The sequence below is a fragment of the Balearica regulorum genome, chromosome 3 (genome assembly GCF_011004875.1).
Source record: "Balearica regulorum gibbericeps isolate bBalReg1 chromosome 3, bBalReg1.pri, whole genome shotgun sequence".
In the NCBI taxonomy this organism is placed as follows: Eukaryota; Metazoa; Chordata; class Aves; order Gruiformes; family Gruidae; genus Balearica; species Balearica regulorum.
Window position 1 is genome coordinate 32,180,607 of NC_046186.1, and position 26,047 is coordinate 32,206,653.

General features: G+C 37.4%; 1 protein-coding gene across 5 annotated transcripts in view; it reads left to right on the forward strand.

Annotated features, from left to right (window-relative positions):
• ADGRB3 (adhesion G protein-coupled receptor B3) overlaps positions 1–26,047 on the forward strand; it is a 472,696-nt gene that overhangs the window by 225,512 nt on the left and 221,137 nt on the right. For all 5 annotated transcript variants that reach the window (XM_075747416.1, XM_075747418.1, XM_075747419.1 and 2 more), the window contains 3 exons: positions 11,432–11,626; positions 18,150–18,218; positions 24,881–24,989. In XM_075747416.1, coding sequence (XP_075603531.1) covers positions 11,432–11,626; positions 18,150–18,218; positions 24,881–24,989 — 373 coding nt within the window. The remainder of the gene's footprint in view (positions 1–11,431; positions 11,627–18,149; positions 18,219–24,880; positions 24,990–26,047) is intronic.

The following is a 26,047-nucleotide window of genomic DNA, read 5'->3' on the forward strand; positions in this document are numbered from 1 at the left end:
TGTGTAACTGATACTATAAGACAGATCAAACCTCAAATTTGGTCTTTCACATTGTGGTGGATTGACCCTGGCTGGGGGCCAGGTGCTCTCCAGAGCTGCTCTATCACTCCCCTCGTTCACTAGACAGGGTAGAAAAAGTGTAACGAAAATCTTTTCTTTTCTGAGAAATAAAATCAAATCTTAAAACACCTCCCCCCACCCGTCCCATCTTCCTGGGCCCAACTTCACTCCCGGCTTCAACCTCCGACCCCCCTCAGCGGCACAGGGGGACGGGGAATGGGGGTTACGGTCAGTTCATCACGCAGTGTTTCTGCCGCTTCTTCATCCTCAGGGGGAGGACTCCCCTCATCGTTCCCCTGCTCCAGCATGGGAGTCCCTCTCACGGGAGACAGTCCTTCATGAACTTCTCCAATGTGAGTCTCTCCCACGGGGTGCAGACCTTCAGGAGCAAACTGCTCCAGCGTGGGTCCCCCACAGGGTCACAAGTCCTGCCAGCAAACCTGCTCTGGCGTGGGCTCCTCTCTCCACGGGGCCACAGGTCCTGCCAGGAGCTTGCTCCAGAATGGGCTTCCCACGGGGTCACAGCCTCCTTCAGGTGCCTCCACCTGCTCCAGTGAGGGGTCCTCCACAGGCTGCAGGTGGAATCTCTACACCCCCTCATCCTTTCTCCATGGGCTGCAGGGGGACAGCCTGCTTCACCATGGTCTTCACCACGGGCTGCAGGGGATCTCTGCTCTGGCACCTGGAGCACCTCCTCCCCCTGCTTCTTCACTGACCTTGGTGTCTGCAGATGTTCTTACATCTTCTCAGTCCTCTCTCCAGCTGCAAAAAGCCCTCTAACTGTTTTTTTCCTTCTTAAATATATTATCAGAGAGGCGCTGATTGGCTTGGCCTTGGCCAGCGGCGGGTCCATCTTGGAGCCGGCTGGCATTGGCTCTATCAGACACAGGGGAAGCTTCTAGCAGCTTCTCACAGAAGCCACCCCTGTAGCCACCCCCCCCACTACCAAAACCTTGCCATACAAACCCAACACAACGTTTATTTCATTTCTAGGATTTCAAGTGTATGTTATTAAGGTATTAATTGTTCTTGCTGCAACAATTGTTTAGTACCTAAGGTGATATCTAATTTCTGGTTTGATCTTTATTGCTTTCTAGATGTTTTCTAGAAAGGGACCATCATGATTAATTAGTATGATTAATTAGCATGAGTTCCTGCATGACCAGTTCTTGAACTAGAATATCTCTCATAAGAAGACATCTAGTCTTCAGTGTAAAAAGTAGTGCAATGGAGAAGGCATTCTCCAAGACTTTTTTTTTTTTCAATTTTTAATTCTCATGTTCTGGCAATTTTCTACCAGCACACCTCAAGTGGGTTGGATGTGCCAAGAAATTTCATGCTCTGCTTTGATGCCTTTTTTTTTTTTTTTTTTTTTTTTTTTTTTTTTTTTTTTTTTTTTACTTTATTCATTTGGCTAAACAGGGTAAAATCTTTCCTGAGAATAAGAAACTATTTGTAGTATGATTGGATGTGAGTGACTGCAGGACCAAGAATAGAATCAGTGATTAGGAGCCCACAGGCCTACCTCAGGTGGTATCCAAGGAAAAAAGAGATACTGAAATGCCTCAAGTAAGAGTTAATTTCATATTCATACTCTCTTTAAGCCTATCAAATTTGGTACACTACAAGCAAGAATACTAAGAAGCAAGATCCCAGCATTAGGAATATCCTATATCATCCTTTGTACGAACAACTGCTTCTGAGAGGCATAGCTAAAGACTTCTTCATCTACTCTTAATTCATTCTACGGATGACAGCAACCTAAATTAGCAAACAAACAAACAAAATTAAACAAAAAAATAAACCAAAACAAAGAAACCACTCACCCCTTCCCACAGCCCCCCAAAAAACAAACCCCAAACCCCAAGAAACAAAAGACTTGAATCTGAGATAATGCAGAGAATGAAAATGAGATTAAAATAGTTTAGTATGGAAAAGCAATGAGTTTTCATGGCTTATGAGGTCTTTATGAAATGAGTATCTGAAGACTGTATGAGCATTTTTAATAAAAAACCGTTAATGAATAAGATCTTACTATGGATTATTAGAAACTGATTTTTTGTAAATGGAGAAAATACTTGAATATATAGGGCTATTTCTATTTTCTACTCTGTTACACATGCATTGTAAGTGGTCGGATTTATTGAATCACAAAAAAAAGATTTTTTTCTGAGGAATCTGCTTAAACAATATTGGCAATATATCACTGACTCACCACGCACTGTAACAGCCTGTTTGCCTAAAGTGAGACTTCCTCTAAATGGCTTTTGGACACACTTTTTGGAGATTTGTACTATGCTCATAAATAATGAGGAAGACTAAAGCCTGTCATCAAGACATGTTGTTTCTGAAGGTCATCTCCAACATTATCAGAAAATCTCTACTTACACAGCCCATTTTCTGTGTAGCACAGTTTTCAAACCTGGATTATGAAATTCTACATTTAGTTGCTTTGATAAAAGTAAGGTACTAATTTGTGCTAATTTGAGTGATATAACACCTAAATCAAACATGTATTCGTGCAAACTGGGCTGCTTTTCTGAGAGAAGGAGGAAGTTCGAAAACAGAAAAACCTCTTAACTCTTCAGAGTTAGGAAGGAAAAATCTGCATATGAAATATCACACTGGTGTCAAGATATTATCACTTATGAAGGAGTATGAGAACTTATGCAGGTGAATCTTTGCATATCAAACTGATAATATAGCCATAAAAATGCATTTCTGCTGCTTGTAGTTCATACTATAATTTTGTATCTCCTTTTTCCACAGCAGTGTTATTCACAATTTTGCAAGTGCTTGGCTAAAATATAATTTGATAAAAAGAACTATGAGGTGAATAATGATTTGCTCAGCTGCAGCTCATTAGAGATGATTTTGTTTTTCCAAATTATATTACAAGGGCAGCGTATCAGCCCGTCCATGTACTCCTCAGTGAAATGACTGCTGTACTCTGGGGAATGAAAGGCTTCCTCCTAAAAAATTTACTGCTCCTTTTTTGCTAGTTTAGTGCTTCATTTCTTTTTATATAGCTGCAGAGCAAAACAGCCAGGCTTAGTTTTGTAGATTTGAATGTACAGGCCTCTATAACAACATTTTTCTTCTGCCTTAGTCTATCCTTGTATTGGTATATGCCAGCTCTTCATCTTCATCTTCGCAGCCTTTGATAGGCAGGGGAGTTCTGTCAGTCAGTGATCTGCTTTCCTTGCCTTGCCTCCCTTGTAAACCCAGAATCTGCAGGAGTCAGCTCTGTTTTGTCGCCTCCGTATCTTGACAGGAGGATGGCAAACTCTTTTCTCTCATCAGAAAGCAACTGTTCAAGAGATTGTGGCAGGCAACAGTTTTCCCCCGCCTCATTAAAAATTTCCCATTCTGCATGGGAGAAGATTAAAATTTCAGAAAAAAGCTAATGACCTCAATATTGCTGTTTGCTTGCTGGTGAGGGCACTCATTTGGTTGTGAGAAAGCTCTGCCTGCTCTGCCCTGCCAAACTCATTGCATGAACTGAAATGTTGGGGGTTTGAGTGCTTTTAACACTATGTTATAGTTAGTATGACTTTCTCAGTCTCCTAACAGATCTGCTTCACTCTCGTAAATAAATATGCACTTTACCAAAGAGAGGAAATAACCCAATACTTCAGCCACTCATATGAAATATGCAGACTAGAAACCAACTGCTCCATCCCAAGTGAATGGCTGCTTTTTTCATAACTGTATTACAGCAGGCACCAGAAATGAGCAGCTTAGGATCAGGAGAGTGAAATGTATTTAAAGGTACTGTGGTACCTTCTCTGTTCATGAAATTATAGTGCTTGATCTTGCCAACATGCATGTGCACCCCAACCTTAGAGATGCTATACAGTGGGAGAAAACTTTTACCTGCTGTTCTGCATAAGCACATCACAACTTCAACTGAGTAAGTTGCTTTTCTTCCTTTCTGCTTTTGAATATCTGCTTTTTAATAGCCAACCAATCCCACTTGTTAAATTTAAAGAAAAGTCCCCACTATCATCTCAGCATTCCTAAGCATCTTTCCATGTCTGGTTTACCAAAGAGTAATCTGTGTGTTAAATGAAATATCTTCCTGTGATTTCTGCGGCTGCTGTGTCTGCTGCAGCAGTGAGCAGCTGAATGTTCCCCAATTACACTGATATTCCAAACCAACCAACACTGCAGCCAACAGGTGAACTCCACTAGGGTATGACCAGAGGGAAAACGAGATCAAGGCCATTTGGGAACTTAATAAAGAAAGAATTCATCTAATTTCCTCTAAAGTCTACCAGAACTTCAGGAACCTTCACTCCAACACAGCTGCAGAATGACTGCAGGAATTTGGCTAGGCAGCTAGCTGCAAAGCAGTGGTCACAGCATCTCACCCTTAGAGTCCTTCTCCTGAATTTTTGTCCACTACTTCATTTGCTGCATTCACCAACCATGTTTAAGCTCAGATTTGTTAAGTATGTGAGGCAAAAAGGATTTTTCTCTTGCCTATTACTTAATGCAGTACTCCCTTGCAGAAATTAGGACTCCCCAATAATGCTAATTTCTTTGAAGAAACCATTCTGGTTTGTCCTGCAAAGAGAAGTGAGTGTCATTGTAATGACTGTATAGAAACATAAAATCAAGTAAATATAGAAATTGCTTAAAATCAAGTAAACATATAAATTGAAGCAGTTAATCAGAGCTTTATGTTTTAGGGACACACACTTACCAGGATGGCCATGTACTATAAAAAAAGTAAGACAACTCATTCATAGTATGTCCCTTTGTGACCCCCAGCCTCAGCCATTCAGTCAGTATGGAGAGCCAGGACACTTTACCTCAAGCAATGTTTTGGCTGTCATAAAATGAAAACAACCATCTCAGAGTCGTCATTCTTTTTCCTCTCAACTCTTGCTCTTGTCATGTTGCATTATACATAGATAACACAAATCTTGAAGACATGCCCTCTGGTTAAAAAAAGGAAACAACAACAACAACAACAACAAGATCTCACACAGCATGACAACGTGAGCAGGATTCAATCACAGATAATTGGAGCATTTAATAACAGTAATTAATAAAATAATAATAATAGAAATCCTGGTCCACAGACAGAGTGATAAGTATAATAAGAAAAAAAAAATCAATGACAAAAGAAGTGCTTTTTTAATGATTATTCATTTCTTATCCCTAGAGCCATTTGTTACTCTACTGAAGAGCAGTCTTATGTATTCAGATATTTTGTTGAATCCATGCAGAAATGAAACCAGTGAAACTTTATAATGACTTTCTCTGTCATCTGGTTATATCTCAAGGACTAAAATAAGTGATATTATTAATGCCGACAATAAAAAAAAAAAGAATTATGGAATAGGTTAAAATGTCAAAAATATCTATTGAGCAAAATAATAGGAGTCTTCTTGTGAAAGAGGATAGAGAAAGAGGGTACAGAAAGAACCAAGCATCCCTCTGAGCTGTTCACATTCTTCTTCTAAAAACAAGTTGGACCTCCACAGACAATAGACAATTTTTTTTTAAGATTCTCCAATACACCTCATCACATATAGAACAGCACATAAAATTTCTCTGGAGTCTGTGCAGAGATTCAGTTTGCCTCAGATGAATGTCTATAACAGGACACTATCCTGTGTGATTAAGCTGGCTCCTTTTCTCTAAAAACAAATCACTGTTTTGAGGAGTATTTTGCCTAAGAAAATTTAGAGGTATATGACAGTAGGACAACTGTTTGTGTATAGTGAAACAATCCTTATTTTTCTTTTCATCAATGTAAATTGAGAGTAAGTTCCTTAAAGCACAGGGATGCAGTGATTTTGGCTGAGTGCACAGAGGCAGATTGAGGCACAGTATCTGCAGAAACTGGGTGCAGCAGATTGCACACCATGACAGTGGATACATGCAGGAAAGTAAAAGTTCGGTTTCAGAGCACTCCTTAAACTTTGACCTTTCTGGTTGGGGCAAATTATAAGAGACTTTAGTCTGGGTTTCAGAATATTTGGAGGGACATGTTACAGAATTATAGGATTGAAAGGAAATTCATGAGATCATCCAAAACTTCTGTCCCATCAGAAGCAGCTATAGTTGTGTTAAACCAGTATTTTGTTTTTCCTGACTGTTATTAAGGCCTCCGATGTGGAAGACTGCATAGACTCTTCATGTAATAAATTCTTTTACAATTGAAAAGTTTTCCTTAATATATATCCTTAATCTTCCTTGACAAAATGTATACCAAGTACTTTTCCCCTTTTCTATTATAAATAAAGGGAATCTATTATTTCCTTCCTTTCTGCAGAAACAGTTTATTTATTAGTATGTTATCATGACCTAGATTGAAACTAACTAATTTCGCTGATGACAAAATGGAAAATTATTTTGTATTGCTTTAGCAATCTCCTTTGTAAAATGTTGAATGTGTGGAAAAGGAAGAAAACTCTTCTATGACATTGAGTTACAAATATCCTCATTTTTCTTTTCATCAATGTAAATTGAGTCATACCTGAAGATGCATAGCTGTATCTTTAGACCCTACACTGTTTCTTTTAAAAGATGGATGAAATATTCTTGAACACTGAAATAGCCTTAAAATAAACAAATAAAAGGTAGATAATTAAATATATTATGGGAAAGTAAATTAAACTTCTAGATTCTGTACTAAAATAGTTAAAGGACTGTCTGCAAATGATCAGAAAAAAACACCCTGTAATAAAATTTTTCTCAAATGTGAAAGGGAGAGCTTTCTCACAGTGACATCACATTATAGTTTACATGCTGCATGAGTTCAGTTCAATCCGGGATTATACCTATGGGAATATTTCAGCTGCCAAAAATATATTTTCTGCCTTTTTACTTTATATGCCTAACTTTAAGCACACAAACTTTATCATTTTGGTTCCAACCTTTCTGGGCCTCAATGCTGGTAACTATAAAAGTAAGTTTAATGCAAAATCGTTAATTTCTATTTATTGAGGGGGTTCTATGAATTCCAGCCTCAAGATTAGAAGCCACAGAGATCAGGTAATGTGATTCAGGGCGTTCAAGATAAGATTTCAGGTGCTCTGAGTTGTTCTCTAGAGGGACCAACACTCTCAAGAGTTTTTAGGTTTCTGATACGGTTGTGTAATTCAGGTGGCTTTTGCAGGAGATGTGAATAGTCCTTCCTGTTCTGCATCTTAAGAGCAGTATGAAAAATATTTTACAAAATATTAGTGTTCAGTTGTGGAGGAGCAAAGCAAAGTGGTTTGCAGATTATGAGCAATTTGATGGTATATCTTTATTTCAAACTATCTTCCTTCACTACTATCTAAGGCTTCCTAATCCGGGTTCTTATGTATTAATTACATCATTAGTAATACCGAGCTATGAATCCAACATCATCTTAAAAAATAATGAAAAAAGTATGATGGTGTAGTTACTCTTCAAATTAATCATTCTTTTCAATCTTTTATAGGTTTCTTGAGGGTTCATTGTTTTCTGTCCTTTTAAACCATGTCTAGCTGTTAAGTTTGAAGTAATTATTATGCAGTAATAAATTTGTACTCCAATGCTGGAGGCCTAGGAGCTCTGACTTGGTAAAGAGGCATTTTTATTATATCATACTTTCTGATAAATCGAGGGACAGAGGCAGTTGGACCCTGAGTCAAAGTCCAGTTAAACATTTCAGTAATTTTTCAAGTATGCAGCCATATAGTGCAGACAGCTAGAGGTTGGGCTGACAACTGAAGTATCACTTTAACAGCTGCTTCATTTCACTATCTCTCGGCTCATAAACTTTATTTTTAATGAGCCTGCCTGTAAGACCACTAAAAAATGACCTTCACAGAGAACTACAAGGACCTACAGTGGTGACCAAAATAGCTTTCTTGGACAGTGCATAATATCACAGTGACCATACCATAGAAAATAAGCTGTATGGTGAGAAAGACATTATACTAACTGCTGATGAGACAGCAACAATGTTCTGTATTGTCACACTGAAAGATTCCTGTGGTAGCTGTGCAAGTAATCCAGCAGTCTGTACCTTCAACTCAAACTAATCTGGCTTTAATAGTGTTGCACCAGTTTACATCAACTGAGTGAATGGCCTGTGATTTTAAAGTTGTGTTTAGGAGCTGTAGGCTGTCTTACAACAAGAAAATACATTATGTAATAAACTGATAATAAGGAGGCTGCTAATTTTTACCCTGCCCTGCAAGTTGCTTGCCTGGCTGTAGTCAAATCTTTCTACTAAGTAACTTGAATTTTCACCCACTCTCCTTACCTAATAACAGTCTGTTTTGTTATGCTACTGCTAAGTGTATGCTGCCAATCTAATTCAAGGCAGTGTGGGCCTGGAGAGGTAGCCAAGGATCAGGAAAAGGAACTTCTGGGTTGGAGCTTGAGAGAGTAAAGTAAAAGTGCTCACCAGGCTGTGTACGAGTGGTATGGCTCAAGGGAGGAAGGGTACTTGTGCTGGGAAGCTGAGCTTTCTGGGTATGTTATTTTTCTAAAAACAGTTCCAAATTGAGCTGTAATTTTAAGAGCCAATAATTCTGAGGTACTTTAAACCACCTGCACCACAACCCTGGCTACTTCTGAAGTAGTAATAATTTAGTCCTGTGGTATTGTGGGCACTTGCTAGACCTTTTTTATTGTTGTGTCCAAAAGCAATCAAAATGTCTTGCTGAAAGCACTAAAGCTCCCACTTCTGCTGCTAGAGAGCTATAAAATTTTTCACTGAAAACAGAGCTTTACTTGCTCAAAAGCTTAAAAAACAGTCAAAATTAGGATCATTTTAATTTATTATTTGCATTCCAAAAGCAGCTGAGACCAGGACTTCTGTACGCTATTCATGGTCCAAACAAATAACAAATTAGTCTCTGCCATCTTTAAAATGTGAGTTTAAAGACTAGGAGGAGCGTGGCAAAAAAAAAAAAAAAAAAAAAAAAAAAAAAAAAAAAAACCAACAAATGGGGGGTGAACATACAGATGGAGCAAAAGGAAGCAAAATAATGCAATATAAAGTAACATGCTAAATAGTTCGATGGTTTTCTACTAGTGTTTTATACAAGCATAAGAGCACAGCAGAGTTTTTATGAGAACTGATCTCTTTGCTGTTCTCATTAGAATTAAAAGAACGTGTGTTCTCTCTTGAGCTCTGCCTTCAAGTTGTGCAATACCTTTCCCATCGTAGATCCTGAGGCACATGTTGGATTTGGGAGTTCAGCTTTATGGACTCTTTTTTACGTTGTATGTCTTTTGGGCTTGACTGAAGATGCACTGAAATTGTTAATCCTCAAAATCTGGAGATACGCTCTGGGGTCAATGAACAGCTGGACGAATACCAGCAAAAGTTCTACTATTCTGTATTACTCTGCCAGCTGATGCTCTTTTATTTTGCTACCCAGGCACAGCATGTGAGTAGATGAGGCAAATGGCAACATTTCACGGGAAAAATCACAAATCAAGTTCTTGTTTGCTTTTGCTTGTTCCCAAGAAAGTAGTTCATAATGTTATGTATGCAATAGCAGATCCCTGAATTTACTCAAATGAATTTTCTTCCATTCTCACACCTTTTTCTCCACTATTATTTTCCTACAAGATTACTTTCAAAGCCTCCTTCTAAAATGAATAGAAACTGCACAAAAGGATTTCTGCAAACAAGCTTCTTGCCTAATTACTTATTACAATATTCTGAAGACTGAGGGAGGTATTTCTGCTGAAATATTTGTTTAAAAAAAGCAATTAACAGTTCTCCTCACTGAAATTGTTGTTGAAAATATTCGATTGTACAATTATACTTGTACCTCTGTACTCATGGTACAGAGTGGATTCATTCCCTGTCCGTGCTGCAGCGGGCAAGTGTTCTCCCAAGTCTGAAGTATTTCTAGGGTTTGAGCAAGTCTGATGTGGTCTATAGCAATCCCCAGCTGCTCCAAAGATGACTTAAGACCATAGACATAACTTGAAGCAGCCACTTTACCCAGTCCCAGCTGTGTTACATATATCTCGTTTGTCTCAAGACTGGTTGAGAATGTAACCAAAGTGTGATGCAACAGCATGAAAAAAAAGTAGATCATGTATGTCAGAGGATGCCTGCATTTTTTAAATTGCTTTCATGAAAGTTATTTTGAACCTTTGAATCACTGTACTGTTTTTACTACATATTCTATCCTTTTATTTGTTGGAGTTTTGTTTGAATGGTTGTTTTTTTTAATGAAGCCTCACATATCAACACAAAGTGGCTGGGGAGATCTGGAAGTAACAAAAGGTATATTTACACTCTTCCTTCCACTTCACCACCAAATTATGTTACATTAGTCATCCTTCCCTCTGTATGTCAGTAATAAGGCCAAGTTAAAAGCAATTGAAGATACGTTCACGAGATGGTGTCAGTATTTTGGTTGCCACTTTGGTTGCACAGAATTTTCTCTTCAGCCCTCCTGCTTAGAGTGAGGTCTGTCTCAGGTCATTTATCTTTTCTTTAATTTAACTTCAACTTGGAAGAACTTCTGCTTGTATAAATTCATATGCATATTTAAAAATAGATTGTTTAAACCATGCATTCTTTTTCAGCCTTGGTTGGCCTTTTGACATCTTTGTGATACACTATGCATCTTCCTGAGATGCTGAGTCAACTCTAACAATTAATCAGATCCAAAAGTTCAGCTTCTTATCAGGAAGATTCTTCTAGCAGCATATGCATTTTGGATTACTTTTATCACTGCCCCTGTAAAGATCTACTGGGAGAGCTACAATAAAGTATGGTCTCTTGACTGATACACAGGAGCAATTCATAATTTAATTTGCATCTCTTGAAAACACAAACAGGATTGTTCCAAGTTAGCACCTTTATGTTGTTAGTACTACAGAAGAGAGCACCATAATCAGCTTCCACTTAAACCATCACTCTTGTATTGACTAGGGTATACTTCCCTGTAGTAAACTAAATTATAACAAGGACTGCCTAATTAGCATTTACCCCTTTCAGAGCTCTTAGTTGTTTAATGAGTGGCAACAATGATTGTATAGCTGCTCCTCTGAGGAAGACCAGTTCCTTGATACATCATGCCAGTAGATTAAAGGCACAGTTCAGCCTGTGTGGTTCCTCTGAGAATATGGATGTTGAGAAATTACTGATCTCCAAAGAGAAGTAAATGGGTGAAGCATGACAACTTCAGAATCTTTCAATATAAAATCCATGATTCTCTGATAAACATAATAATTCTATCATCATAGTCTACTATTTTGTCTTCTCTTTAACAGGATGAACTTTGTTATAATGGCTTTAATATTTAATATTAAAATAGTTTTAATATTTAGTGGTTGTGTTTAGAATTTATCATACCTTTTTCTCAGTAAAGTAGGTTCTGATATTCTTTTTGTTCTTCTGGTACAGATTAAAGAGCACCTCGCCAAGGGACAGAGGACATTGGCTGGTGATGGCATGTCCCAAGTAACCAAGACACTATTGGATTTAACTCAGAGGAAAAACTTTTATGCAGGGGACCTTCTGATTTCTGTGGAAATACTCAGAAATGTTACAGACACATTTAAAAGAGCAAGTTATATCCCTGCATCTGATGGGGTACAGGTAAGAGAAACATTGTAAGGGTAATGTTTTAATTGATGGAGTTCGTGTCAGTATACTACATGTCATCTATTTTACCCACTGAGGAACCTAAATCTTCTGAATTATAGACATAAACATGTTCACATAAAACATAAGATACAAGTGTAAAAATAGGAGAAGACTCAGCTACATTTAATGAGACAAATACCCAAAACAACGCAGCAAATGAAAAATGTAAGATCCTTTCTTTGTAAAATTTTTGATATCTTTCTCTTTCAAGTTTGATTTGTTTGATGGGGATGTGTTGGTATTTTTTTGCACTAAGCAATTCACTAGTGTTGTTTGTTCTAGTTCATTTCAGTTCAAGATCTATCCACAGTGTTTAGTTATGTAATTCTGGCATTGCTTCTTCAGTTCAAATAAATATAGCTCATTAGAAGTGCACAGGAGTGATGGATAGTACATTTGATATGAATTTTCTATTTCACATGCTAGATTAGATTAACTCTTCTTGTGCAAGAGGCCAATTAAAATAGTAACAGAGGTAAAAACAGTGTAATTATTTCTACATAATGGGCTGCACAACTCATTCTGTAATGTTCATTAAAATAAATATTTCACAGGACTTCCAGATCAGGATATTGGTTTCATCTATATCTGAGAATTTTAGACACTTTTCAAAGATGATAGGTGCACTGAAAAAGAATACTAAGAAGGTAGAGGTATATATTATTTATGAAAAAGAGACTTTCAAGATCATTCATAAATTAATAATGAAGTTATTAATGCAGGTCATGTGTACGTAGTTGTTTATGTAAAGATAAGCAGAGATTATAAATACACTTTGGAATATATGCATGCAGATAAATGGAGGTATCTTGGAAAAGACAATTTTTCCAGAATTAAGTTTTCAAGAGCTTGCTATTATATTTTCAGTTTTCTTCTTTTTCTATGCACAAAGAAAAATGAACTTCCATATAAAACCAACATTTCTTGTGTTGGCCTGTGGCCAATGAAAGCAATATTTTTTGAACACTGCTTTTCAAAAAGTATTCTGGGTGGACCATCCTTTTTTTTTTTTAATTCAGTAAGCATCGATATCTTTTCCTACTTTCAGTAAGTTTTATTATTAAACAGGGTGTTATTTATTGAAATTTTTTTCATGCATTCAAAAATCTGACAGCCCAATGTGACTTCTTCATGGTTCACAGGCACTACAGAAATCCGTGGTAGAACCAGCCTTGAGAACCTACTTGGCACAAATGATTTTGTTCATGGGCTTAGCAGATCAGGTCATTTGCAGTTTACATACATTAGAGAGAATTTGATTCTTTTCCCACTAATGACAGTGCCAAATGTTCTGTTCACATCAGCAATGTAGTGCTGTTTTCAAAATTCGTAATAGTATTCTGGCAGAACTTGGCAAACTAATTAGTACACTTTCAATAATTTTTGAATAATCATTTTGAAGTTAAGATGAGAAAAGTCAAAAATTGGTAAACCATGTCATGAAGGAAATATGGAAAGATTTCTCAAACCAAAGAAATAACTGCATTTCAGGATTTAGATGCCTAAATGCCAACAGCTCTTAAATCCCACTGAGAAAAAGGCACTGAAACTCAAAAAAAAACCCCACAAAAAACCCCCCAAAACAAATTACAAGTTAAGGTACAATCCAAAACCTAATGCATAGTGTTCAGTAAAGTATGTGAAATCTGAATGAGGCATATATTTTGCACAGGGGATATATTAAGCAATGCTCCTGTTACTGACTTCGGATGATGTAAAATGAAAACCTGGCTCAGTAACATCAGTTTAAATTTTACTGTCAGTTTCTGAGAAACCAGGATTTTCCCATATGTAAACGTATGTCATATGCTACCATACTTTGGAGGATTGTATTTAATTTTTTATTTTCACTGTCACATATTTTCATACTTTCTAGTCCATCATCAAAGTAAGTGACAAAAAGATGAAAATTAAATTAATTTGCACAAAAATACCAAGATTCTTCTTTCTGAGGAAGCTCTGAGTGGTGTTCTAATTCCATTCTATTTTTTGCCTAGTTAAAGAGTAGACTTTCTTAGGTGTTGGGGTTTGTTTCAAAGAAATTCTCAGAAAAGCATGAGTGAGGTTTTAAATCCCCAGAAGTCACAATTTATCATTTTGCGTGATTTCAGAAAAATAGATTATGAATTATGGGTAATAGTATTTTTAAAGGTCCGTACAAAACAACACTTCCACCTCCATTAAAACTAAGAAAGGAAAAGTCTATGTCTGAGTATATTTATTTCTTATACATTCCATCCATCTGGATAGTTCCTCTACTGTCTACAATCTCTGGCTTATATCCAGTATTAATATTCATGAATAGTGCAAAAGATGTGATTCAGAGACTCCGTAACAAAAAGAATGAACAGAAAAGTGATATCAAATTTGAAAATTTCAGGCTAATTACTCAAAATGAAGATGCCACTATCTGATGTGCTGCATAGAAAATGCCACTTGTTTAGGCAGACAGATACCAAAAGCAAAACAAAGCTTCCAAAGTATGCATGTCTAGTGCTGAGTTATTTATTATATGACTTTTTGCATATTTTAACCTTTTTTGCAATAATATTTATGTATACGCTACATATACAGTATCAGGAAGAAAAATAACCACATACGATATGAGGCAGTTAAACAATATGGAAGGTATCCTGCATCAGTGACTGAAAACAGCAGTACAATAGCAAAAGACAAGAGTCATGCAATTATTCTACAAGCAAAGTCCTTCTCTTAATATGGAATTACTTTAAAATACACCATGTAGGTACACTGAGGCTATGAGATGGCCACTGTGCTATTATTCGCGTAAGGATGCTAACCTGGAAGATAATAAAAATTTTGAATAAGCATAATGTAAGCAGCATTTTGGGACACTTTCCAGAACTGGTCTAAGAGTGCTTGGACCACCTTCTAAGGCCAGAATGGCAGGAAAGGAACTACCTTTCAGGACAGAATGGCAAAGTGAGTTGTGCAATCCCCTGTTCCAGCAACCAACAGGAAACAAGGTTTCTCCCCAAAGAAGTTAGAGCAGTATAATCCCATTTATATTAGCCACAGGGGCCATTGCTGTCAGTCAGGGATTAACAGGATTGCCCAATGCTTTTTTTCCCCCCACACACACATTCTCTACGCTGAAGTCCAAAGTGGAGGTGACTTAAGGCTATCCATTAATTCCTCCTAGGGAGGAATTCTTCTCTAGCTGTATAAAAGGATTTATGACAGCTTTATGCCTGCAGAAAGGGTCAAAGAATTTGGACTGGAACAGAGAACTGCAGCCATTGTATTACAGAAGAAAAAGATTGAAAGGAAGGAAATTAAATTAGGAAAACATAATTGTCCATTCCTGACTGTAACTGGCATTATCCTCAGAAAAGCCTGGGCAAAAATAAAGGACTTCAAAATTTGGCTCTGTCTGTCACTACATTTTCTATAGTGGCCAGTTCAGTAATATAAACCGTGCCATGAAAGTAAGGAGCTTGATTCTACAAGGAGGTCCAGTGTTTACTGCAGTAATACCATCAGATCACATCCATAATCCTTCTAAAATTTAGCCTTCATACCTGTCAATCATTTTACTAAAGGGCAATGTTGTTTCTTGCAGCATTAATGCAATGAACAAGGGAATAGTCAAAGTAGGTGAAAGACTTTTTAACCCCTATATCCCTGTAACATTTTTGGGGTGCATTTCATATCTATTTATTATTGAAGCAGCAAAGCCATTTAATCGTGTCTCTGTTTAATTCACAAAGCACTGGTATTGCTGACTGAAAAATCTTCATACATCTCAGCCTTCACTGCCATCATATGATATGACATCAACCAGGGATAGAAATAGAGGAAAAAAAGATCTCAAGAAGCAAGATATTCTTGTCACTAGGTCCATATATATCATTTATGGCTTATTGGCAAGTACAGACTATATATTAAATCATTTATTGCTCATCTTCTGTTTATGCTTGAGTGTAGAATTATTTATAAGCTTTTTCACATATATTTCTATTAATTATTGGTCATTTTAATTATTTCATGTAACTAAAATAAACATAAAATTTAATAAACACGTAGCATTATTAGAAAAAGCATGTAATTTATCATCTGCAAGAAACATTTGTACATCCTGAGTGTCTTTCAGGCAATCTAGGCTACTCTCAGATAGATCTCATTACACAGACATGGATACTTTTGCAATTAAGGCTTTGACTGTTTCTACAGGGGAATCACTGGCTCCAATGTAGTGCAAAACTAGCTTTGAACCAGCTCCTTAGTATGATAAATTATCCCATGCTGAGCTCCATGCTGCTGCAGCTAGACTGCTGCTGGCACCTTGGCAAGTTAAAGTTAGCTAAAATTTCTGTCCACTGCGTCTCCATGGTATTACACTGGGAAAGTGCAGAACTACCATGCTTTAAAAAGAATTTTCCTCAGGCAAAATTCCCCTAGGGCTGACTCGACCTAGTAGAACTCTGCCAAAATGGTAATGTCCTAGGCTAGATGTGGTTATAGTGCCATTAAACTGCTTTGGCCAGCATACTTTATTTTACTTGGGAGACCAATACAGCTGTATATTTTTCCTAGCTGAAGTTGCATTTACACAATTATGATTTGCCAACCTGGTTAAATTGGCAAATCTTTTGCAATGAATACTAAATGTAACTCTTTTCAGCATGCTTTATTTTGCTACTGAGTACCTGAAAAACATGAAATGTATTCTTGGTATATAAGCAATACGTAGCTACATTTTCCTTTTCTTGTCTTCAGTTTGACTAGAAATTTCCATTATGTATCACTGCAAATTGGATGAAACCATGAGAACACTTTTCTTTTATGTCCTGTCTTTAATCCCCATCATGCCATGCCAATACATACTTGTCATTTTCACAGGAGCTTCCTGAATCATTTCCTTTCTTTTCATGAAATTCTGTGTTACTGAAGCTTATGGATATTTTGCTACTGACTTCACTGAGGGGAGAATTGTTCCGTTATTAATGTACAGGATTATTTTGCCCAAGTTCATCAAAGTGTCAGTCACCTCTATAATAAATTTGCTAAGTTAAAGCAATTTTTTTATCCATGTAAATTTTATGGTTGGCATAATTAACTTCCTAATGAGGAGGCAAAGATGGATGCTTTTGCTTGTCAAGTACCTGGTGTTAGGACTAAACTGGTAAAAAAATGTTTTTATGTAAAAATATTTTTCATGTAAATGCAGTTTTCACAAGTTTTATTCAATTTTATATCCTACAATGTTTTACTTATATGGTTGTGAGACACCTAAAATGTCTGTGATATCTCATATTTTGAAATTAATGTGTTTTCAAGCACAACCACAGTATCCATAGTACACTAAGGTTGGAAGTTATTTCTGCTCTCATTTCAGTCCCTTTGCAGTCAAATCCTTTGTACTTTCATTAATAGTGAGTTAAAGGTACTTCTTACTTAAACCTTATTTAAGCCCTACTTATCTCCCCAGAATAGCTAAAAAGTAAGTGCAGGTGAGAGAATGACCATTAATCTGAGTTCCAATAGGGTCCTATGATTGGTATTCCACTAAAAGATTTTTTAGAGGTTGCAAGGATCTTAATTGCACTCTTCAGCTAAGGTCAGTGGAAACTACATGTATCTTTTATGAAGGAACAGATAAATTATAATTGGCAGGCTGTAGACAAAATTGACATTCTGCACAAAAAGTGATACAGAGCTGAGAAGAACAGACTCTGCACAAATTCTTAGCTTTTAAAGATGAAGAAGTGGGGAATACAAACTGGTAGAGAGAGCAGACAAAATTAGAAAGAAAAATTCTCCACAAACACTTGGAAGAAAGTGTTTTTTAAAATGTGTGATTTAAAACCTAAATGCCCTGGCTTTTATTTGTTTTTTCCTTATAGTTAAATGAATAGGAGAATCAGATAAAGAAATTAATAGTTTAAGGTCAAAGAAACAAAAAATAATTATTCCTTTTCTGTTGAATTACTGAAAGGACAGAGGCAAATCTAACTTTTTAAAAATAAGATGCACCTAGTTTCACACAGCATTTACCAATGAAATGCCACTGTATGCCTATTTATGCTCATTAAGGATCATTTTCATGTTTTGGATAGAAACCAGTGACCCTGAGCCTAGTGTTTTCTTAGTGTACTTTGTTTATTTACAAAATATATGATTGCCTAGTTTCTGGAATGAGAGCAATTTGAAAATAGAACACCGTCACATTTAGAAGTTTAGCAAGTTTAAAAAGGATCTTACTTTATATGAAGTAGTAGTATGGAACCTGATTGTATGGCCAGAAATGAACAATTAACAATAAAATACATATGCTCTTTTATCTGTCTAATGTATTATTTTGTTATCTCATCTCTTCCACTGATAGAAAACAGGCTGCAGAACTGCATCTGTAATAGAGAAAGGAAAACGTTCTTAATGTCAACTTGAGGATATAACTGTTTGTTTCATTGAAAGTCGTTTTACTTTGTCTTTTATTTAATTGATTTTTCAGAACTTCTTTCAAATCATTAGTAACCTCTTAGATGAAGAAAACAAAGAGAAATGGGAAGATGCGCAACAGGTAAGATTTGCATTTTGTAACTCATTGGAAACTATGTGTGTTATGACATTCACTGTATCAGAAGCCACACATTATTTCAGTAAGTCATGACAAAGTGGAATGTATGATTTCAAAAATCAGGTTAAACATACATCCTGCTGTAGGTGAAAGAAAATCCTAAGTAAGTGAGACAATATTTTGGAAATAACTGATGCTTTTAAAAAAGGAGTAATTCTAGGAGCCATTGGCTAATTCCTTAGATTAATATTATATTAAGAATATAAGGCACTTGATGGAGACATTTTCATTGCATTCCATGGGATTATTCATTATGACTTTCCTTTTGATGCCGTAATGAATTACATACAAAAGTTGAAAATGCTACCAAAGGCTAGCTGCAATGATGCTTTTATTAAATAGAACACATCAGAACTCACCTGAAGAACTCATACAACACCATCAAATGACTTACAGAAATTTAAACAGTAGACCTTTTTTAAGAGGTTGTATTTAAGAGAACAGTTTTGATTTTTAAGACTGACAATTTTCAGGACTAAGTTAGATATTATGATAGCACTTTATAAAATAGTAAAATCTAACAAAAATCATGAATTTATAATTAAAAAGTTTAAAATTCAAATGACAAACACTTTTTCTTGGATATAAGTATTTACTACATGCTTACACCAAGAACATTATAGGACAATAGTAATATTTCTGTTCATGACCATAAAACTATCAAATTTATTCAGATACAAATAACAGTGACATTGAGGATGAACAGATAATTATGTACAGAGAAAAGAGAAAAAGTCAGCAGAGCAGACTTTGGCCTCTTCAGGGATCTGCTTGGTAGAATACCATGGGACAAAGCCCTGGAAGGAAGAGGGGCCCAAGACAGCTGGCTAATATTCAAGGGGCACCTCCTCCAAGCTCAGGAGCGATGCATCCCAACAAAGAGGAAGTCAAGCAAATCCACCAAGATGCCCCCATGGATGAACAAGGAGCTCCTGGGCAAAGTCAAACAAAAAAAGGAAGCCTACAGAGGGTGGAAGCAAGGGCAGGTAGCCTGGGAAGAATACAGAGAAACTGTCCAAGCAGCCAGGGATCAGGTTAGGAAAGGCAAAGCCCTGATAGAAATTAGTCTGGCCAGGGATGTCAAGGACAACAAGAAAAGCTTCTATAGGTATGTTAGTGAGAAAAGGAGGATGAGGGAAAACGTGGGTCCCCTCCAGAATGAAACGGGTGACCTGATTGCCCAGGATATGGAGAAGGCTGAGATACTCGATGACTTCTTTGCCTCAGTCTTCACTGACAAATGCTTGAGCCACACTGCCCAGGTCACAGAAGGCAGGGACTGGGAGAATGCAGAACTGCCCACTGTAGGAGAAGATCAGGTTCGAGAATATCTAAGGAACCTGAAGGTGCACAAGTCCATGGGACCTGATGAGTTGCATCCACGGGTCTTGAGGGAACTGACAGATGAAGTGGACAGGCCACTCACCATCATATTTGAGAAGTCCTGGCAGTCCGGCGAAGTTCCCGCCGACTGGAAAAGGGGAAACATAACCCCCATTTTGAACAAGGGTAAAAAGGAAGATCCGGGGAACTACAGGCCGGTCAGTCTCACCCCCGTGCCCGGCAAGATCATGGAGCAGACCCTCCTGGAGACTATGCTCAGGCACATGGAAAACAAGGAGGTGAATGGTGACAGCCAACACAGCTTCACTAAGGGCAAATCGTGCCTGACAAACTTGGTGGCCTTCTATGATGGGGTGACAGCGTTGGTGGATAAGGGAAGAGCAACTGACATCATCTACCTGGACTTGTGCAAGGCATTTGACACTGTCCCGCACAACATCCTTGTCTCTAAATTGGAGAGACATGGGTTCGATGGATGGACCACTTGGTGGATAAGGACTTGGCTGGATGGTCGCACTCAAAGAGTTATGATCAATGGCTCAATGTCCAAGTGCAGAACAGTGACGAGCGGTGTTCCTCAGGGCTCGGTATTGGGACTGGCACTGTTCAACATCTTTGTCGGCAACATGGACAATGGGATCGAGTGCACCCTCAGCAAGTTTGCCGATGACACCAAGCTGTGTGGTGTGGTCAATACACTGGAGGGGAGGGATGCCATCTAGAGGGACCTTGACAGGCTTGAGAGGTGGGCCCATGTGAACCTCATGAAGTTCAACAAGGCCAAGTGCAAGGTGCTGCACGTGGGTCGGCACAATCCCAAGCACGACTATAGGCTGGGCGAGGAATGGATTGAAAGCAGCCCTGAGGAGAAGGACTTGGGGGTATTGATTGATGAGAAGCTCAACATGAGCCGGCAGTGTGCGTTTGCAGCCCAGAAAGCCAACCGTGTCCTGGTCTGCATCAAAAGAGGTGTGACCAGCAGGTCGAGGGAGGTGATCCTGCCCCTCTACTCTGTTCTCCTGAGACCCCACCTGGAGTACTGCATCCAGCTCTGGGGGCCCCAGTACAGGAGAGACATGGAGCTGTTGGAGCGAGTCCAGAGGAGGGCCACGAAGCTGATCAGAGGGCTGGAGCACCTCTCCTATGAGGACAGGCTGAGAGAGTTGCGGTTGTTCAGCCTGGAGAAGAGAAGGCTCCGGGGAGATCTAGTTGCAGCTTACCAATACCTGAGGGGGCCTACAGGAAAGATGGTGGGGGGTTTATCAGGGAGTGTAGTGACAGGACAAGGGGTAATGGGTTTAAGCTAAAAGAGGGTCGATTTAAATTAGATGTTAGAAAGAAATTCTTTACTGTGAGAGTGGTGAGGTACTGGAACAGGTTGCCCAGAGAGGTTGTGGATGCCCCATCCCTGGAAGTGTTCAAGGCCAGGTTAGATGAGGCTTTGGGCAACGTGGTCTAGTGGAGAGTGTCATTGCCCAGGTCCCAAACCATTCTATGATTCCATGATTCTATGAAAAAATAAGGGAGGTAGTCAAAGGCAGGGAAGCATTTCTATATGAAGAACGATTAAACAAAGCAAGATATTTCAGTATGAAAAAGAGTCAACTACACCTATGTGCAGTAGAAGCTGTTAAAATCAGGAGTGGATTGGAGAATGTGATGTGGAAATGATTAATCTATCCACTTGTGCTGCTTGTAAAATAACTAAAGGACATCAAATAGTGGCAGATTCAGAACGAATACTAGGATATACTTTTTCTACAGAAAGTCAGGTTGCAGAACTTCCTGCAACTTCCTGAAAGTACACAAGTTAAAAAAGTAAATAGATAAATTAATGAAAAAAAAAAAAAAAAGGTCAGCATAGGACTGTTCATGGAAAGATCCTGGTTTTGCTTAAGGAAGTCCTTTGGCAAAAAAGTGCTAAAGGCTAGACAAGAATTCCAACAGAATTATCACTATGTGGGTACTCCTTTATACTCTTCCTTAGACACCTGCTATTTGCCACTTACAAATGCAAGACGACAGTTTACATACATCTTTGGTCTTCTCTTGTATGTTCATTGCCACTGTGTTACATAGATACTTGAATTTATTCACTTTTTATGTGGTTCTTAATAAATCACTAGGTGTTTAAAGGTCTTTGAAGCTATTTAACTTCATTTTTCTAAGTTCATCTTTATAATATGACTAAGAAAGGGAAGATCAAGACTTTTTGCTACCAATTCAAACCTTGCAGTAGACATATGATGCTGCAGTTGACCCATCATAATATAGCCAGGAATTGTATTTTTCTTTTGTTGTTTTTCTGTTGCTCTGTGCAAGAGCCAGCTACAAAAATAGACAAAGTGTGTCATTTTCCTTAGTGGTGGTGGGTGGGAGCAGCAAAATCACATGCATGTGGGCAGTTTCCATAAACAGCACCAAGATTAGGGAGCCAGTATTAAGCAACTATTTTAGCCCCACTAATGAACAGACAGGATACCACTCCTTATGTTATCAGTCTTGTCGTCTTCTACCTCCACCCTGTCTGCTTACCCATGCCATGTCCACCATCTGTCCCATGAAGATCAGGGGATGACAGTACCTAAGAGGAAATGATGAGAACGTGGAGGTAAAAGGGGACAACAAATCTCCAGTTCCCTCTCCTCATTGCTGCTGGTAGAAGAAGTGGTGTTGAAAAAGGGAGAGGAGACAAGTTATTCCGACTTTTCCATAGCTCCTTCTCTCTGCCTGGTAATTCATTATCTTGCAGACCTGAGTACAGCACTGGTAGGCAGGCAGGAACCCAAGCAAGCACCAAGATGAGCTGAATGCAGGAGTAGCGAGGCCATAGCTGCCTGGTGGCAAAACTAGGGAATTCACTAAATCTTAGACTCCTGAGCTATGGCATCCGAAGAAACCATACCACTGGTCTTGTTGGTGTTCTTGGGCAGTTACACAAGCAGTCTCAAAGAAACTATTGAAGCAAGTAGCTCTTCATACTGGCTAGGAAGGGAAAGCTGGACTCCTCAGTACTCCTAAGATTCTTTTTTGCTTTCACTATTGGGGGGGGAAAAAAAACAACTTTCCTATACAAAATATTGTTTTCTATCATATTTTGGATAAACCACTGAAAAGTTATGGTTAAATAGAATTGGATTTTAAAACAGAAACAATATTATTTGAAATTACTACATCCTGTGCAGACTTTTTTATTTTTTATGTCAAAAGCAAGGTAGGAATTGAACTTGAAAAGAATGTATGCAAGTCATTATGTGCTGTGAATACAATCTAGTGCAAACACCATTGACTCATTAAAAAAGAGAAAAGGTGATTCTGTTTCCGGTTCAGCCACTCAGCTGCCTTTTTTGTTGTAATGAAACACTGCAAACCAAGGGGCTGTCTAACCAACCTTTTTTGTTAGCTTGCGTGGTTCTCTTGAACTCCAGAGCTACTGTTAGCATAGATCTCTCAGCCTGTTTTCTGGATCTGTTGCTGGAAAGAAAATCTTACTCACTGTCAGCAAATTGCCAACTTTCTATCAAGTATACAGCTGCAATGCCTCAGCACATCCTTTTTTCTAGATTAAATGCCAGCAGTTGATACCATTAATTGCAGGTTATATAGCATTCAGATAAGCAGCACTCACTTTAATACTTGCCTTTTGTTAAGAGCTGATGTAAAGCACTGCATACAGGAAACCACTTCAAGTCCACAATGCATGAGTTTATACTGGTTTTTCAAAACAGAGGAGCTATTCTGCATATTCTTTATCACCATCTGCCGGCATCCTATTGATTAACCATTACTTCAGATATATAAAAATGAAGAGTACCTCTATAACCCTGACTGTTCAACAGTTTCTGCTGAAGTTATTATGATAAAATCTCACGTGCAAGAACTAGGGTGAAAAAAATTTTTTAACTGAAATTTATCCTTAGTACATAATCTGTGAGTGTATGTGCTATGAACAAGATGGATGCAAAAAATACACTTACTACCTCAGCAACATCATTAGGAAAATGGAAGTCTCCTTCACCTGAAGTAGCATTTGCAACCTGTTAGGATCATAAATGTCACAACAAATTCTTCATAAAAATGGTATTGCTGCCATACCTTTTATAAAAAGATCCATGTAGAAAACAAAGGACATTGTGAAATTCTGTACCCTGAACCAAGCAGCCATGGATCTAGATGGATAATGCAAGATGAAGGAGTGCAGCATGCTGGAATTTATAGTCTCTATAGGCATTTTTTTAGAGTCTGTAGTCCCAGTAGTGGAAAGAATGGGTTGAATGTTGCTCATAAAGAGAAATTTGGACATCTCACTGATATGAAAAAAAAAGCACTGTGAAACAGATCATCCATTCTTTTTCTACTGCAAAATACTGTATTACTGAAAATTGTCCTGTTCATAACAGACCATAACAATCAAAAATTATTTTTTATGTATGTGATATGAGCAGAATTTTTAAGCTTATTAATAACTGTTTCAACCTTTAATGCAGTTTTGATGATGCATCATTATTATTGAATATAACAATTTTTAATGTTTTTGTGATCATAATAGCTTACAGTTTTGTAAATAAATTATATTGGTTATGTGCTAGTCTTTACCATTTTGAAAGTCATATTGAGAGGCTGCATTAGCAATGCAGAGGTGACTGCAATTTATTTTAGTTTACTGTGTCCAGTTCTGGGCTCCACAGTACAAGACATGGACATAATGGAATGAGCCCAGCGAAGAGCTATGACGATGTTTAGAGGGATGGAGCATCTGATATGCAGTATTACTGTTAGTATTACCAGTAGCAATTTATATTACTTAAATAGTGATTAAAGCAATGGTTTATCATGCTGGAGAGGCCATGGCAAGATTTGTGTTCAGCTGTTATTGATACAATATTGAAGATATCTTCCAGAGAAAGGAAGAATATTTTAGTTAGAATTATTCTGGAATATGAAATGCTTTAACCAGTAATGAAAATAATGGCCAGTAAATTTTTTTTTCATAAGTGCAGTGACTTAGAGCAAACATTCCACAGTTCCAGTGCAAAGCTGATTTCACATAGCTTTGTGGGAAGTAGTGTTTGTTGACATGAAGATCTAATGACAAAATGGTTGGTTTACAGTGCCAGAAAGTGTTCGGTATCAAAACATTGGAAGAGCAGTTTGACTGTTAAGTCTCACATTTCATTTGATGACATTTAGATTTTATTTGAGTTTGCTGCTGTAGATATTTTGATATTATAGTAATGGCATGTCTAACCTTCCTTTGTTAGATCTATCCAGGCTCGGTGGAGTTAATGCAGGTGATTGAAGATTTTATACACATTGTTGGAATGGGAATGATGGACTTTCAGAATTCATACCTAATGACTGGAAATGTAGGTAAGAAATAGGAATTTCTTCTATCAAATTTATGACCTATTGAAAATCAGAAATTGCAAGTATGTATTTTAGAGTTGCTGCTTCTATCACAATCCAGATTGGGCTGTTCCTCCTCCTCCTCTAGATTATCTCTGTTGCTTGGTTGTCTCCTCTCTGGTTTAACACACTCGCTATGCCTTCCACATTGGACGTCTCCATCATTGTATCTCAAGATCTAAATGCAAAGTTTCAGACTCTAATTAAAATTCAGGAAATACTCATCAGAATACCATGAACTGTAGGTATATGTTAAAGCATTTCCAGGATATACAGTGTTTCAAATGGTCATTTAGAAAATCATGATAATTAAGATAACAATGATATACTTAATAGTTGAGAAATGTTAATTTTGTTGACTTTAACTCTTTTAATATTCTATTTTCCCAAAGAACAGTCTTTGCACATGTTATGGTGTGATAATCAACATAGACAGATAAGCAATAATTAAAAAAAAATCTATTAGTTGCCAAAATAATTTAAGCCTATTATTTCTATGTGTGACACTTCCAACATTTTATTCAGATTTATTTTTCAAACTTTGGTTTTGGCACTGGAGCGTTGCCAGGCAATATAATCAAATAATAACAAACATCAAATATGAACATTCTTAGCAACTGAATTCCACGTCTTAATAGCCATAAATGATTCTGAAATATTGCCACATTTTATTAAAAATTCAACCAAAAAATTACTTTGAAAAGCTATTTTCTAAGCATTTACTCTTTGCTTACTATCTATCTTCTTTCTTCTTTAGTATCTTTATTCTTGTAATGAACAAATTCAAAATATATGTTTGTCTGATAGCAAAACTTCTGGTGCCAATACATTCTTTCAGATTTTCAGTTAGCATCTTCCTGCATCTATATGTCAGTCAGTTTTTCAGATAGTCATTAGAATTAGTTAGAAAATATGGTCATTTTTAAATTACTTGTCAGAATAAAGCAGAGAAATTGTTGGAATGTCCCTACTGAAAATCTAACTTGCTGTGCAATAATAAATATTTATTATTGTTGTCATGT